The following is a 16352-nucleotide window of genomic DNA, read 5'->3' as shown; positions in this document are numbered from 1 at the left end:
AGAGTCCGCCTGCCGATGCAGGGGATACGGGTTCGTGCCCCGGTCTGGGAGGATCCCATATGCCGCGGAGCGGCTGGGCCCGTGAGCCATGGCCGCTGGGCCTGCGCGTCCAGAGCCTGCGCGTCCGGAGCCTGTGCTCCGCAACGGGGGAGGCCACAACAGTGAGAGGCCCGCATACCGCAAAAAAAAAAAAAAACTCATCAATGGATGCTAAAATTAGTGGGTTAAAGAATGAAGAAAAACAGTATGCATTTATATAGTCTCAAAGTTTCTCTCCCCAAAATACTTATTAATTTTAAGAGGGGGAAAAAGTGAAGAAATCTCATAGGCACCACTTAAACTTTCAAAGTTAGCATCAGCATTTAACAGCATCATCACGGGGCAACTAATCTTAAGACGCACTGAGAAGGGGTGCAGCATCTACTGTTGTGTTCCTGCCCCAAACACCCAACCTGAATTGAATCATAAGCAAACATCAAACAAATCCAAATTAAGGGAAATCCTATACACCTGGCCAGTAATCTTCAAAACTCTCCGGGTTTAAAAAGATAAAGACAAAGAAAAACTGAACAACTACCCAGGTAAGAGGAGATCAAAGAGAACTGACTGTGGTAAATATCCAAACCTACTTCACACACACACACACACACACACACACACACACACACACACACACACACACGAAAAATCTGAGTAAGACTGGGGGGCTGTATTAATGTCAATATTATTACTATTCTATAATAACTGCAAACATTACCATTGGGGGAAACTAGGTGACAAATACAAGAGTACCACTCTGTAATGTTTCTTAAAACTGCATGTGAATCTACAATTATCTCAATAAAAATTTCAATTAAAAACATCTGGGCTTAATGATTCCTTAAGGAAAGGTTTTATCATTGTCGTTTTATTAAAATTCAATTTCCCTAACAGTTTCAAGACGAATCTTTTTTTTTTTTCAATTTTAGTTTAAGGAACTTTTGTTGGAATTTACAGAGTTCATGTAAAGCTTCAAATCAGAATATGTTAACACTGATGGATATCTAATGATATTAAGGAATTACTGTTAGCTGGTTCTCTTTTTTTAAGTGTGATAATAGAGAGTTTCATCTTAACATATTTATACATGAAAGAGGTTGTCTGATTTGCCTTAAAATAATCAGAGGTGGCAAAACAGGAGGTATAAATGAAACTATAACATACTGATAAATTTTGAAGCTGGTTGGTAGGCACATCAGGTTTACTGTATTATTCTCTCTACTTAGATAACAAGATTAACAAAAAAAGGACTTTAAAACAGCTATTGTACTTAAAGGGAAAAAATGAACAAAACGGGGAGGAAAAGATTAAATGTAAGAAATAGAAACTTTACAAGTGATAAATACAATATGTGAATGAAAAATCCAAAGGACAGGATTAAAAGATTAGTCACTGTAGGAGAACATGTCAGAGAGACAGGAAGACATGGCAACAGAAAAGAGCCATTCTGAAACATAGAGGGGGAAAAAATATATGAAAACCCAGGGATACATGGGACAATGTAAAGCAGATTAACATATATTTACCTATCTTTAGAAGTTTGCTTATCAGGCACCACTAAGAGTACATGCTCTGTGAGGGGAGAATCTTTGCCTCTCTTGTTCACTACTGGAATAGGACATGGCACATAGTTATCAGTGTCACTAGATAACATCCAAATTCTTTCCCAGGGTGGTAATATCAATTTTCATACTACAGTACCTATTTATATTCTTGTTGACATTTGATGATGTCTTTACTTTTTGCTAGTATAAGGGGTTGAACCTCACCAGAAATAACAGAAATACTAATTAAAACTAGATATTTTCCTGGTATTTCCTAGAGATGCTGAACACATTTTCATGTGTTTAATGATCTATTTAAATTGAAGTACAGCTGATTCACAACATTATGTAAGTTTTAGGTGTACAGTATAGTGATTCAGGATTTTTTTAAAGATTATACTCCATTAAAAGTTATTACACAGCAATGGTTATAATTCCCTGTGCTGTACAATATATCTTTGATGCTTATCTATTTTATACATAGTAGATCATATTTCCTAATCTCATGCCCCTATCTAGTCCCGCTCTCCTTCCTGGAGGGATCAAGCTCCCTGACTTCACACCATACTACAAAGCTACAGTAATCAAAACAGTATGGTACAGGCACAAAAACAGAAATATAGATCAAAGGAACAGGGTAGAAAGCCCAGAAATAAATCCACACACCTGTGGTCAATCAATCTACAACAAAAGAGGCAAGAATACACAATGGAGAAAAGACTGTCTCTTCAATAAGTGGTGCTGGGAAAACTAGACAGCTACATGTAAAAGAATAAAATTAGAACACTCTCTAACACCATACACAAAAACAAACTCAAAATGGATTAGAGACCTAAATGTAAGACCAGATGGTATAACAATCCTAGAGGAAGACATAGGCAGAAAACTCTTTGACATAAATCACAGTAATATCTTTTTTTTTTTTTTTTTTTTGCAGTAAGCGGGCCTCTCACTGTTGTGGCCTCTCCCGCTGCGGAGCACAGGCTCCGGACGCGCAGGCTCAGTGGCCATGGCTCACAGGCCCAGCCGCTCCACGGCATGTGGGATCTTCCCGGACTGGGGCACGAACCCGTGTCCCCTGCATCGGCAGGCGGACTCTCAACCACTGCGCCACCAAGGAAGCCCAGTAATATCTTTTTGAATCCATCTCCTAGAGTAATGGAACTAAAACCAAAAATAAACAAATGGTGGGGCTTCCCTGGTGGCGCAGTGGTTGAGTCCGCCTGCCGATGCAGGGGACACAGGTTCGTGCCCCGGTCCGGGAAGATCCCACATGCTGCAGAGCTGCTAGGCCCATGAGCCATGGCCGCTGAGCCTGCGCGTCCAGAGCCTGTGCTCCGCAATGGGAGAGGCCACAGCAGTGAGAGGCCCACGCACCGCAAAAAATAAACAAACAAACAAACAAACGGGACCTAATTAAACTTAAAAAGCTTTTCACAGCAAAGGGAACCATAAACAAAACAAAAAAGACAACCCACAGAATGGGAGAAAATATTTGCAAACAATACGACTGATAATGGGATTAATCTCCAAAATATATAAACAGCTCATACAGCTCAATATTAAAAAAACAACAAACAATCCAATCAAAAAATGGGCAGAAGATCTAAACAGACATTTCTCCAAAGAAGACATACAGATGGCCAAAAGGCACATGAAAAGACTCAACATCGCTAATTATTAGAGAAATGCAAATCAAAACTACAATAAGGTATCACCTCATATGGGTCAGAACGGCCATCATGAAAAAGTCTACATAAAAATGCCAGAGAGGGTGTGGAGAAAAAGGAACCCTCCTCCACTGTTGGTGGGAATGTAAATTGGTACAGCCACTATGGAGAGCAGCACAGAGGTTCCTTAAAAAACTAAAAATAGAGTTACCATATGATCCTGCAATCCCACTCCTGGGCATATATCCAGAGAAAACTATAATTCAAAAGGATACATGCAACCCAATGTTCACTGCAGCACTATTTGCAATAGCCAAGAGATGGAAGCAACCTAAATGTCCATCGACAGAGGAATGAATAAAAATGTGGTACATATATACAATAGAATATTACTCAGCCATAGAAAAGAATGAAATAAGGCCATTTGCAGCAACATGGATGGACCTAGAGATTATCATACTAAATGAAGGCAGACAGAAAAAGACAAATATCATATGATATTGCTTATACGTGGAATCTTTAAGAAAAAGAAAAAATATACAAATGAACTTATATTCAAAACAGAAATAGATTTTTTGTAATAAGCTACAAGGGAAAAAATCTGAAAAAGAATATGTATATATATATATACACACACACACACTTACATATAAACACACATACAAATGTATATGTATAACTGAATCACTTTGCTGTACAACTGAAACTAACACAACACTGTAAATCAACTATACTTGAACTTAAAAAATCTCTTAAAAAAGGGACTTCCCTGGTGGTCCAGTGGTTAAGACTCTGCGCTTCCACTGCAGGGGGCATGGGTTTGATCCCCGGTCGGAGAACTAAGATTGAGCTAAGATCCTGCATGCCGCATGTCACAGCAAAAAAAACACCAAAAAACAAAAAACTCTAGCTCCATCCACATTGCTGCAAATGTCAGAATGTCATTCTTTTTTACGGCTGATTAATATTTCATCATGCACACACACACACACATATGTATAAAACACGTCTTCTCTATCCATCTGCTGATAGATGCATGCATTGCTTCCTACTGATCATTTTTCTTTCTTCTTCTTTGAGTTCTCTGTTCACTGCATATTTTTTATTGGATTCTTTTAATTACTGATTGTAAGCATTCTTTAGAAATACTAGTATATCAAATGTTTTCTCACAGCCTGTCATGAATTTTTACTTTATATTTTGTCATGTAGAAATTTCATTCCTTTACTGCTGTGCTTTTAATATTCGAATAAGACATCTTTCCTACTCCAAAGTCGTAAAAATATTTTTCTACATTTTCTAATAATTGTAATTTTTGTTTTTCATATTACTTAATCTGCAATTTATTTTAGTATATACTGTGAAGTAAGGCTCTCTTTGTTTTTTACTATTTCCCATATAAAAACACTGTGCCAACACTTATGAAATATTTGTTTTCCTTATTCCACTGATTTGTAGAGGCATTTCTCTGTGTCATATTCCATTTGTAGAGGAATTTTTGTGTGTCACATTCCATGGTTATGTTTCTGGGCAGTCTTTTCTGTTACCCTCTTCTACTGATCTATTCCATAGTTTTATGTCTCCCTGTTTAGATCATACTGTACATTTTTTTTTTTTTTTTTTTTTTTGCGGTACACAGGCCTCTCACTGTTGTGGCCTCTCCCATTGCGGAGCACAGGCTCCGGACGCGCAGGCTCAGCGGCCATGGCTCACAGGCCCAGCCGCTCCGCGGCATGTGGGATCTTCCCAGACCAGGGCACGAACCCGTGTCCCCTGCATCGGCAGGCGGACTCTCAACCACTGCGCCACCAGGGAAGCCCATACTGCACATATTCTGTTAAGTTTATTTCTAGATATATGTGATAGATGGATTACATTAATGACCACTCACTACTCCCTATCACCACTCTCTGAATGTGATGTACCAGCTCCTCCCAACAAAATGCGAAGTATAATTTCCCTAATCCTGATTCTGGGCTCAGCCATCTGTTTTGGTTTGGCCACTAATATGTTAACACAATTGATGAAATCAAGGGTTTAAAAAAGCCCTGCCTAATTTCCACTAGATCTCAGGTTCCCCTAACTGTCCTATGAGGACATGCCTGGGATGCCCGGGCTAGCCTGACAGAGGATGAGATCTACAGCAGAGCCACTCCTGTCATCCCAGCAGAGGATTTCCAACATTTTAATTTAAACAGTCTTTATCCATTTCTGTTATTAAAGTTTTATTACCCTTATAAACTGAGTCAAGTACTTTCCTCCCTTTCTAATCTCTAGAATAGATTTTATAAATTAAGGATTATCCCATTCCATGAAGGTTTGGTCCAACTTTTCCCTAAAATTAGGTCTAACCGTTTTTCTGACCACTAATTTGATTTAGTATTTTCAGTTTTCTATTTCTTCTTGAGTTGATTTGGAAATTTTTCATTTCATGTAAGTTTTAAACTTTAGTGGCTTTATAGCATTCATTTTCTTTTGGGTGAGAAGTCAGTTTTAAATAAAATTATGGTAATAGGGATGTGAGAGATGTTTTTTGGAGGGAATGAGGGATAGGAATTTTCTTAATGCTGAAATAAAAACTTGACAACCCTATTACAAGTCCCCAAAATGGAACAACTGATCTACAAAGCATTCCTTTACCAGCACATTTAACACTTCAAATATATATTTTAGGGCATTTATACAATGAATTACTTAATAGTATCTGTATGCTTCTTATATTACTGCTAATAGGTCTTATTTAGGCTGACTCAATTCTCTATTCTAAATACATGTAACTACTTAGTATACTGTACTTTTGTACAACTCGTTAAATTTGACTTACCCACTAATAATAACATTGATATTTTTTACACTAATTTTTCTTCTTTCTTTTCTCTCATTTATTTACATACAAAATATTTAATGTTACTGAATCCTATAAATTTAGGAGTTAAATTCTTATCAGTTCTTCAACTAACAAATAATTTGCCTCAAGTGATAATTCTACTGAGGATACATTAAAATAACTCTCCCAGGTGGCAAGGCCTAAGGAATATCTGGTAGCAGCAGGGAACCCATGGTAGATGTGGGAGACACTGAAGAACAGGGCAAAAAAAGGAAGGAGGTTTCAATAATTATGAAAAAGGTGCAATGAACTTTAAAAAAAATCACTATATTTAACTTCAAATGACATGTATTTCATTTCTCTTGAGTAAACACCAAGGAATGGAATTACCAAGTTCACTATATGTCTATTGATGTGTTGAATAACACTGATTTATTTTCAAATATCAAACGTGAATGCCCAGAATGAGTCCCACTTGGTTGTGGTGAATAATTCTTATCATATACTTAAAAAAAAAAAAATTCCACATCTAGAGGGAAGGTGGGAGGAGGACATTCTACACTGTCCTCATTAGAGCCTGACTTCATTTTCATACTCAGCTTTACATATCATTTCATTGGTTTTTATTAAAGTCTATAATGTATCTTGAAAGTCTATGTAAATGACATTATTCTAAGAGCTGTAATATTTTTAGTACATGATAAAGTCTATCTAAGGAGAAAAAGACCAAAGACTACAGTATGTTTTACTGACCTAAAATTTTATACGGATAATTTTAAGAGTTCTAGGACTTCCCTGGTGGCACAGTGGGTTAAGAATCCACCTGCCAATGCAGGGGACACGGGTTCGAGCCCTGGTCTGGGAAGATCCCACATGCCATGGAGCAACTAAGCCTGTGCACCACAGCTACTGAGCCTGAGCTCTAGAGCCTGAGAGCCACAACTACTGAGCCCGTGTGCCACAACTACTGAAGCCTGCGCGCCTGGAGCCCATGTTCCGCAACAAGAGAAACCACCGCAGTGAGAAGCCTGGGCCCGCAACGAAGAGTAGTGCCCGCTCGCCACAACCAGAGAAAAGCCCACGTGCAGCAACGAAGACCCAACACAGCCAAAAATAAATAAATAAATAAATTTATTTTTTTTAAAAAAAGAGTTCTATGTTAGACTTCTGCAATTTAAATTTTTAATGGACAGTAATGCTTATATCATCTTCCACATATACTTCATATTTTTCAAATTTTAAAGTACTTTATTTCATAGCATGTTGTTTATAAAAATTAACCAATCAGTATCTATGAAATAGTAACTCTAATTTCAGATACATGGTAGTAATTTTTTCCTAAGCAAGTAGTTTTGAAGTACTCACTGGTTTCCTGCTTTTACAAATTGCTAGCAAGGTATTCACTGTGATTTCAATTCTTATCATATATATGTTCAGGTTCCAAGTCTGTATCTCCGGTTCCCTCCTCTCTCCTTAACTCCAAATAAGAATTTTCAAATGTCCTTTAGGGTACTGGTTAGGTACCTTAAATAAAACATGTCTCGAACTGAAATTACTTATTCTCTATATTATTCAGCAAATATGTACCCATGCTATGGTCTGTAGATACTGAGACAGAGTTCCTTTTCTTGAAAGCTAAAATGTAGCAAGAAAAATAAATATTTTCATTCTATTGGCTTCCTTCCTTCCTCAGTAGTGTTCCTTCTCAGTATCTTTTGTACCTTTCTCTCCTTCCTCCAGATCTCTTAATGTTGGGTTGCCACCAGGGCTCGTTCTTTAGTCCTCTTTCATATTCATGGCCTTGTGGACTGTATCTAATCTCAGGCTGTATATACCATCTACATGCTGGCAATTCTCAAATATGTATAGCTAGCACATTTCCCTTTCGACTGAACTCCAAATCCCTATGAACATCTGGATATCTTATCTTAAATGTAACATGTCCAAAAATGAGCCCCTGATTTTTTTCCACTAAAAATTACGAGTCCCAGGTATGTCCCCATCTCAGCTGGCAGCACTCTATCCTTCCACATGCACAGACCAATACCACTGAGATCATTCTTGACTCTTATCTCACATCCCACATCCAAACCATCATGAAATCTTGTTGACTCAACCTTCAAATGTATCTAGAGTCTGTCTACATCTTACTACTTCCACCCCTATCACTAGAGGCGACTGAAATAGCACCTAAACTGGTTACTTTTCACCCTTGTACCATACTGCTTCTACACATAACCAGAGTAAACCTTTAAAATGCAAGTCATTTCATGCTCTGAATGACCTGACTCAGACTCTTCCAAATGATTCCATTTCACTGAGAGTAAATGTCAAAGTACGTACAAATGCCTACCAGGCTCTACATTATCTGCTGCTCCAAATCCCTACCTTTCTGACCTCTATTCCTATCACACTCCCATCTTGCTCACTATATTTTAGCTACCATAGCTTTCTGTTTCTCATACATGTTATGGATACTCACACCTTATAAACTTTACACTGGCTGTTTCTTCTTTCTGGTACATTCTTACCTTAGAAATCTACATGGCTAACTTCCTCACTTCCTCAAGTCCTTGCTCAAGCCACTTTCTCAATGAGGCCTACCCTCAATGCTTGTTAGCTTGTCTCCAAAGAGAACTCTTTTTATCCTCGTACATGAAGTATGCAGAACCTGAATTTTATCATGAGCTACTTCTTAATTCTCTAACAATTTCAGCTACCTGTTCCTTTTTCATTCTCCCTTAACTTCAATAGTGTTCCTTCTTTGTCATATACTCTTTTTATAAGAATTTGACTCCTGCTAAAACGCAATAAAATGAAGATACTATAAAACATGGCTATCCTTCTCATATTAATCTATTTTGGTTACAGAAGAGTTCTCCCTTTACTGCTGAGAAAGAGAAAATACCTCCTGAAATCTAGGAACTGGTCTTGCACTATGAGCTAGTCCTTGTCTTACTATGAACAAGCTGCATTCAAAGGGAGGCCTTGGCATTTTCCTGTTGAACTAAGCAATTTCACTGAATACCAATATTAGACAAGGCCATTCTTTAACCATGACAGATCAAGACAAAAGCAAATTTGTAATCATGTCTTGACAAAGATAAAATATGAACCTTGTCCAAGCCACCCCTTATCCTAATGAGTGACAGCTGCTTTTTTACTGATTATAGTTTTAGCCTTGCTCTAATCTGCCCTCCCTATAGATGAGATTTATTAATATTCTCAATCACAGAATTACTCCTACTTCTTGACAGCATTCCATCCATAGCAAACCCTCATATTCTTAAACCTTCTTCCAATCACCAAGTAGAAGCCCAAATCCTATAATAAGTCTTTTAGCACCCCCTGAGACTCCCCTTCCATCCCCATGGCTCAATCACATGTAATCCTCGTGATCACTGTTTGGAGGGCATCAACACTCCTCCAATGCCCTAAATGTACAATATAAGTTAATAGTGGCTCCTTACTTAGTGGTTTCTGTATTTTAAAAGCTAAGGTAATTAAATAGTACAGAATGTAACACTGAGTTCCAGTCAAAACAGGCTAAAGGAGAAACTGCAAACTCAGATGATTAGGAGAAACTGCAAACGCAGATGATTATATTGGCTAGGGGATAACAGGTGTATGGTTTGGATCAGTTATAACACAGTGAATGGTAAGGCCTATGGCAAGGCACAGTGACTGCACACCCCACTTAGAGTCTACATTAACAACACACTTAGCAGTGACCAGTGATTACCAGCCTACATTTTTTAAGTTCCATGTCAGTTTAACACATGGTTTTTCTTCTCTCATTATCTTAAATAAGCTGATTTGTTAAAACAGCTGAACTTAAACATTAACTATTAAACAAATTAGCAATTTTAGAAATTTTAAAACACAGAGAAAAATAGTGACTTCCCCAGCAATCTATAATTTCCCTTGTAATCAATATAACTTCTTTTTTTTTTCTATTTTTTTTATTAGTTTCTGCTTTATAACAAAGTGAATCAGTCATACATATACATCTGTTCCCACATCCCCTCCCTCATGCATCTCCCTCCCTCCCACCCTCCCCATCCCTCCCCTCCAGGCAGTCACAAAGCACCGAGCTGATCTCCCTGTGCTCTGCGGCTGCTTCCCACTAGCTATCTACCTTACGTTTGGTAGTGTATATATGTCCATGCCTCTCTTTCGCTTTGTCACAGCTTACCCTTCCCCCTCCCCATATCCTCAAGTCCATTCTCAAGTAGGTCTGTGTCTTTATTCCCGTTTTACCCCTAGGTTCTTCATGACATTTTTTTTCTTATATTCCATATATATGTGTTAGCATACGGTATTTGTCTTTCTCTTTCTGACTCAATATAACTTCTTTGAACTTAAAGTGAAGAGGCTTTTCCAACATTTTGTCCCCAATCATCAGATTTTCTCAGGTTCAAGGAACTGCTTTCTGTACTGACCCACAAACTGTCAACCCATTTTTTCTGGACTTTTGGACTCGATTTTTTAAAAAAGGCCTAATTAACCTCTCTAGCATTCCCATATCAGAAAAAAATATCTGAGCTACTCTTTCTGGTTTCTTTGCCTTACAATTCCTAGCTTTTAATCAGTGTGCTTATATAGAGAGAATTAACAACTAGAGAGTCTTCATTTCTTTTCTCTCTCCTCTCCATCAGTTTTCTCTATCAACCCCTTTGGCAAATTGTTTTAATCATCATCCCTATTGGTCTTCTCAAGAAGACAGGCCATTTGAACACAACGGCTGATAATTTCTCTAACACCAGTTGCTATCTGCAATGGCTTGGAATAGCACCTTGGTGAGCTTTTCATTTCTTTAAAAAGCTAACAACAAATCAAAACCTTAGACATGAAAGGAAAGAGCAAATTAAGACTCATAAATTAACACTCTAGTTTTATCATAGAATATAAATGATAAAAAAAGAATTCCATACAAAATGAAGACAAATATTAATACCTCAAATTTATATACATCCTATACACAGACTAGTCCACAATTTAGTCGCCAATCTCATGAGGCAAGACGGGAAGTGGTAATATTGATAATATTATGTATAGTCTAACCGAGAATGAGATTAATTCCCCAATGTAACAACAGGGCAAATAAACAGAGAATCATCGATTAGAGTATATTATTAGATTGAACTGATAAAAACACCTAAAAGGAAAAAACAGTAGAGCTTGGATACAAGATTAAAGCATCTTATGCAAGATTTAACATGATGAGATGTTGTAATAGAGAAAAAATTTAGGAGTAGTTCAATTTTCTCATTCAGAATATAAGATGAAACTCCCATCCATCTCTAATATAGTGGTCATCTTAATACTAAATGTAATTTTAATACTTCCAAAATTTGATAAACACTATTTTCATTTAGTGTGCTATCCTTTAAGCAAGTTGTTACTTAATCAAATATGCAACTAGCAAAATTCAAATTTCTCATAACCAACCACATCAACTATAATATGCATGCTATTTTCTTGTTTTCAGTAACGTGGCTGGAGTTCCCTGGTGGCCTAGAGGTTAGAATTCCAGGCTTTCACTGCCATGGCCTGGGCTGAATCTCTGGTCGGGGAACTGAGACCCCACAAGCCACAAGACACAGCCAATAAATAAATAACATAGACTTGTATAAACATACACTTTAGGGTTACATATTACAAGTTAATTAAAATAATCTCAACTCTCTAAAAGTAAAGTGGGTTAATTACATCAGTTGTAATGATGACTATCAGATTAGGAATTAGGAATACAATAATTTTTATCAGTCAAGGTAATGGTTCCAACATTATCATAGTTTCTTGTCTCTCCTCACTAGCTTTTTTTACCATCAATGAAATGCGGTTGCATTTAGACATCAGTTTAAGACCAAAAAGAGAAAAAAAAAAAAAAAAAAAGTAAAAGGGACTGATTTTGCCATTTAAAAAACAGATGAGATCACACAGAAAGAGAAGAAAAGAACAGATAAATCAACTTAATTTTTAATGAAAATAAATTGTAAGGTTTTGTTGGCAACAATTACTAAAGCCATTCTCTTTCAGGGCAGAATATTTAAGTGCTTATCCTAAATCTTTTGGTCACATAGAAATTATCTCCAACTCCTCAAAAACACAAGCTGACACAATTGTACAAAGCAGGTTTTCAATATAAGCAAGAAGGAACTGTTGAAACTAGAATGAAAAAAAAGAGAAACACTACAGTTCAATAGGTTGTCTTAACTCAAACACATTATTCTTCAAGAAGTTGCATGAAAGTCTAAGATATTAATTTAATGATGCTGCAGGGCCATAATTGCACCATTCTCAATTTAGAGTAATAAGTCTGGAGTTAGTGCATTTTCAGGAGGATATATGTAAGCGTGTTCATTATTGAGCCAAGTAATAGTTTCATATCATGAAGACTAGTTACATGGGTTACTAGCCTCTCCCAGGTGCACAGAGTTTTATCAATAACACCCAGATTATTTCAGGTCTCTTTCCTTACACCTTAACATCTCTCATTTTAAAAGACCAAAAAGTAGAAAAGATCCCCTTTAGAGTGGAAGGTTACACTTGATGACTTATAATGTCACAACAGTTCCGAAGTTCTATAATGCTACTTAACTGTCAGCATATGCAGAGCACAATGTAATGGATCAAGTTCATTTACTCTGGAATTTATCAAGCAATACTTGCCACTCTATTAAGTACAAGGAATGGAAACAAATTTCAAACTGCCCTTAAAGAGAAGTTTCAAGCTGAGGAAATTTATTCAACCTAAAATAAAATCATGAGAAGAAAACTCACACAAATTAAAAACCAACTGACCCGAACTCTACAAAAATGACAATATCACAAAAACATGGGCAAACTGTTCCTGGTTTTGAAAGATCAAAGAGACACAACTGAATGCTATATGTGATCTTTAACTTGAAGGGGGTAGGGTAAGCAAATAGCTAAAAAGGGCATTGTTAGGCAACAGGGAAAATGTGATGTCAAATTTCTTGAGCGTGATAATGATATTGTGGTTATGTATAAGGATTTCCTTGCTCTTGGGAAATGCTTATTCCAATATTATTCCAATATATTGGAATATATGCTCATTCTAAAATTTTCAAGTGTCTACTTCTCTCTCCCTCCAAGGTAAGCACTTAACATTTTGGAATATATCTTCCATACTTTCTTCAATGTTTATCAAACTAAACAAACAAAACCAAGACTGTGTGCCCCAGGAGAACAGTGACCATGTGCTTTTACTTTTCATCATTAATTGTAATCCAACTCCTAATAAAGTATTTGGCACAGAGTGGTCTCTCAATAAATATTTGTTGATGTTCAATTCGTTTATGTTGCACAACTTTTTTTTTTTAACCTTTACCACTACACTGTGAATATTTTATGTCAGTATTGATGGAGGTACATTACACTCCACTCTTATGGATGCATTAAATTATGTAAGCAACAACAGACATTACAGTTAGTTGTTACTAGTTTCTCACCATCACAAACAGGGCTGTAAATATCTATTAAAAAAGATATAAGGATATATAAATATGTACATGCATTTACCCACAGCATTTTAATTAAACAGTCATTTAAAACTGTTTATACTTACTCTCTGCCTTTAAGTTCTCATAGATCATTTATATATATATATGAAAGCTAATTATGATAGTGCATTATAATCTGACTTTTTAATTCTCTTTTTATTTGCTAAAACACAATAGAAATTTTAATAATATAACATGTTCCCAAGTACAAAAAGTTAGGGGGAAAAAAATCTTACCATTCTTGCTGACATCCAGTTCCCTGAGATTAATGAGATTTGCAATAGATGCTGGTAATGTTGTTAAATCATTATCTGGCAAACTCAGTTTGTGTAGAGACTGACAGTTAAAAAGTTGCTGTTGAAACAAGGTAGAGAAGGATTTTGATTATTCCGTAAGTTTCCTTAAATATTTATTAACCTTTACACAAACAAATATTATTAATGTCATTAAAACTGAATGAGTTATACCTACACAAATAACAGGGAAGATCTCTTATTATTTTATGCTATTATGGATCTGAACACAATGGGACTACTCAGAATGATTTATATCCTCACACTTCTGCCCTGGGTGAAATGTACTTAGTGAAAGTAAGTATATGGTGTATTTTCCGCTAAGGTCATAAAAAATAAGCGGCTGTTAAATATGGTAAACTTTGGATCTTGTAATCCAAGCATCCTTATTCCAAAATGAAAGTTTATATAAATTAAATTCAAATATGTACAACTGATTTTAAATGACTTAAAATATAGAATTCTGATTTGGGAGCACAAAATAAATAAGGGAGCAAATATACTGTTATGCTAAAATCACAATAATGAAATGTGACCAAAATATATTTAACCAAAAGCAGTAAGTAAATGGGTTACTTCTAAGCCCCATACCAAAAAACTGTACAGAGCATAGAGGATTTTTAGGGCACTGAAAATACTCTGTTTGACAGCATAATGATGAATACGTGTCGTTATATATTTGTCCAAACCCACAGAATGCACAACAACAAGAGCAAATCATAATGTAAACTATGAACTTTGGGTGATTATGATTTTTCAACATAGGTTCATCAGTTTTAACTACTCTGGTGGTTTAACCACTCTGGTATCACTCTGGTGGGGGATGCTGATAAGGGTGGAGGCCATCCATGTGTGGGGATATCTCTATACCTTCCTCTTAATTTTGCTGTGAATCTAAAATTATTCCAAAAAAGAAGAGTCTTTAGAAAAAAACAAAACTGTGCACAGGATGGTGCTGAATAAGTCCTATTTAAGAAGAGCACTCTTCCAAAAATGGAAAATTGCTAGGCATGATAAGTGATTCAGTTATTTTCACTATCATAGCAAGCGTCTCTCTTTTCAACACAGTCCCAAGACTGAGACCCCTTGCTGGTGGTGATTAGAAAAAGGGACTAATTTTAGTCTTCCATTTTCTCTAGGAGAACTAGCTAAGGAAGATAAATTACTTGCTGAAAAACAATATACAAGGGAACAGCCAATTACAAAGCACCCTATTACAACTTAGGGGAGAAATTCATGAACATGCAACCCACAACCTTTAATATTTTATCCATATCTATATACAGATTTCTTTATAAGACAATCTTGGATAGCACTGCTTTCAAAATGATTTTACTACTGGCCATCCAGAGAAAACCTTTTTCAAAACACTGCTGCCGTCCAGTATGTATATATACACACACACAAATCTAAAACAAATACTTTAAGTTACAATAGATACATGCAATCCTCTTTATTTTCTACTCTATGACAGTTAAGGTTGCCAGATAAAATACAAAGATTCCTGATTAAACTTGGATTTCAGATAAACAATAATTTTTTAGTTAAAGTATGTTCTATATACTGCATGAGATACACCTATACTAAAAAATTATTCACTGTTTATCTGAAAAGTGTTATTTAATTGGGTATCCTGTATTTTTTATTTTCTAAATCTGCCAGTCCAAATAATAGTTCATTATTTGGAAATGCCCCATATATTAAATTGATTTTTATAAGCCACTAATGAGTCTTCATCCACAGCTTGAAAACCACTGCTGTGTGGGTGGTAAAGCTCTCTGACAAAACTATCGTAGCTTTCCGCGTAACGATAAGACACTGAGTAGAGGATGAAGACGGGTTAGAATTTAAGGGAAAAAAAGTAGCCGCCACTAAAAAATTTTAGCAAAGAAGTTGTTAATGTGAGATGATGATTCATGGCAACAAACCTATTTTCTCCGGCTAGTTGCTCCTACATTTCAGAAACGTTAAGTCCTCCAAAACTTTTCCAAATAAACTGAAATGGGGAAAACAGAATACTACCTCTACAGAGCTGTTAAAAAGCAAAATTCTGATGTGATAACTGAAAGGACAATTTATCCTCAATAATTATAATGTAGATCAATGTCTCAGGAAAACTAGAAAAACATTAATTTCAATTCTTTGTCTAGTTAAATCTATTGGCTGCAGAAATTGTGCAGTCTTATTGTCTACCTTAGTGGCTAAGGTACTGGAATTAAATACAAAATTTTAAATTATTTGCACAAGTATTTAAGCAATTAACTTGAAGAGATAAAGGTTAAAAATTCTATTTAAAAAAATTTGCGTCACGTTGCACACCCTAAGGTGAAATTAAACCAAAAAAAGGGGAAATAATGCTGCATATATATATATATATATATATATATATATATATATATATATATGCAGCATTATGGCAACATTGGGAATATCATATTTCTAGGCATAAA

At 36.0% G+C, this 16352-nt stretch overlaps 1 protein-coding gene across 7 annotated transcripts in view; it reads right to left on the bottom strand.

Annotated features, from left to right (window-relative positions):
* ERBIN (erbb2 interacting protein) overlaps window positions 1–16352 on the bottom strand; it is a 114012-nt gene that overhangs the window by 55154 nt on the left and 42506 nt on the right. For all 7 annotated transcript variants that reach the window (XM_060092972.1, XM_060092969.1, XM_060092970.1 and 4 more), the window contains one exon: window positions 13846–13963. In XM_060092972.1, the coding sequence (XP_059948955.1) occupies window positions 13846–13963 (118 nt within the window). The remainder of the gene's footprint in view (window positions 1–13845; window positions 13964–16352) is intronic.

This window comes from Mesoplodon densirostris, chromosome 3 (genome assembly GCF_025265405.1).
Source record: "Mesoplodon densirostris isolate mMesDen1 chromosome 3, mMesDen1 primary haplotype, whole genome shotgun sequence".
In the NCBI taxonomy this organism is placed as follows: Eukaryota; Metazoa; Chordata; class Mammalia; order Artiodactyla; family Ziphiidae; genus Mesoplodon; species Mesoplodon densirostris.
This window is presented reverse-complemented; position numbering and strand designations above follow the sequence as displayed.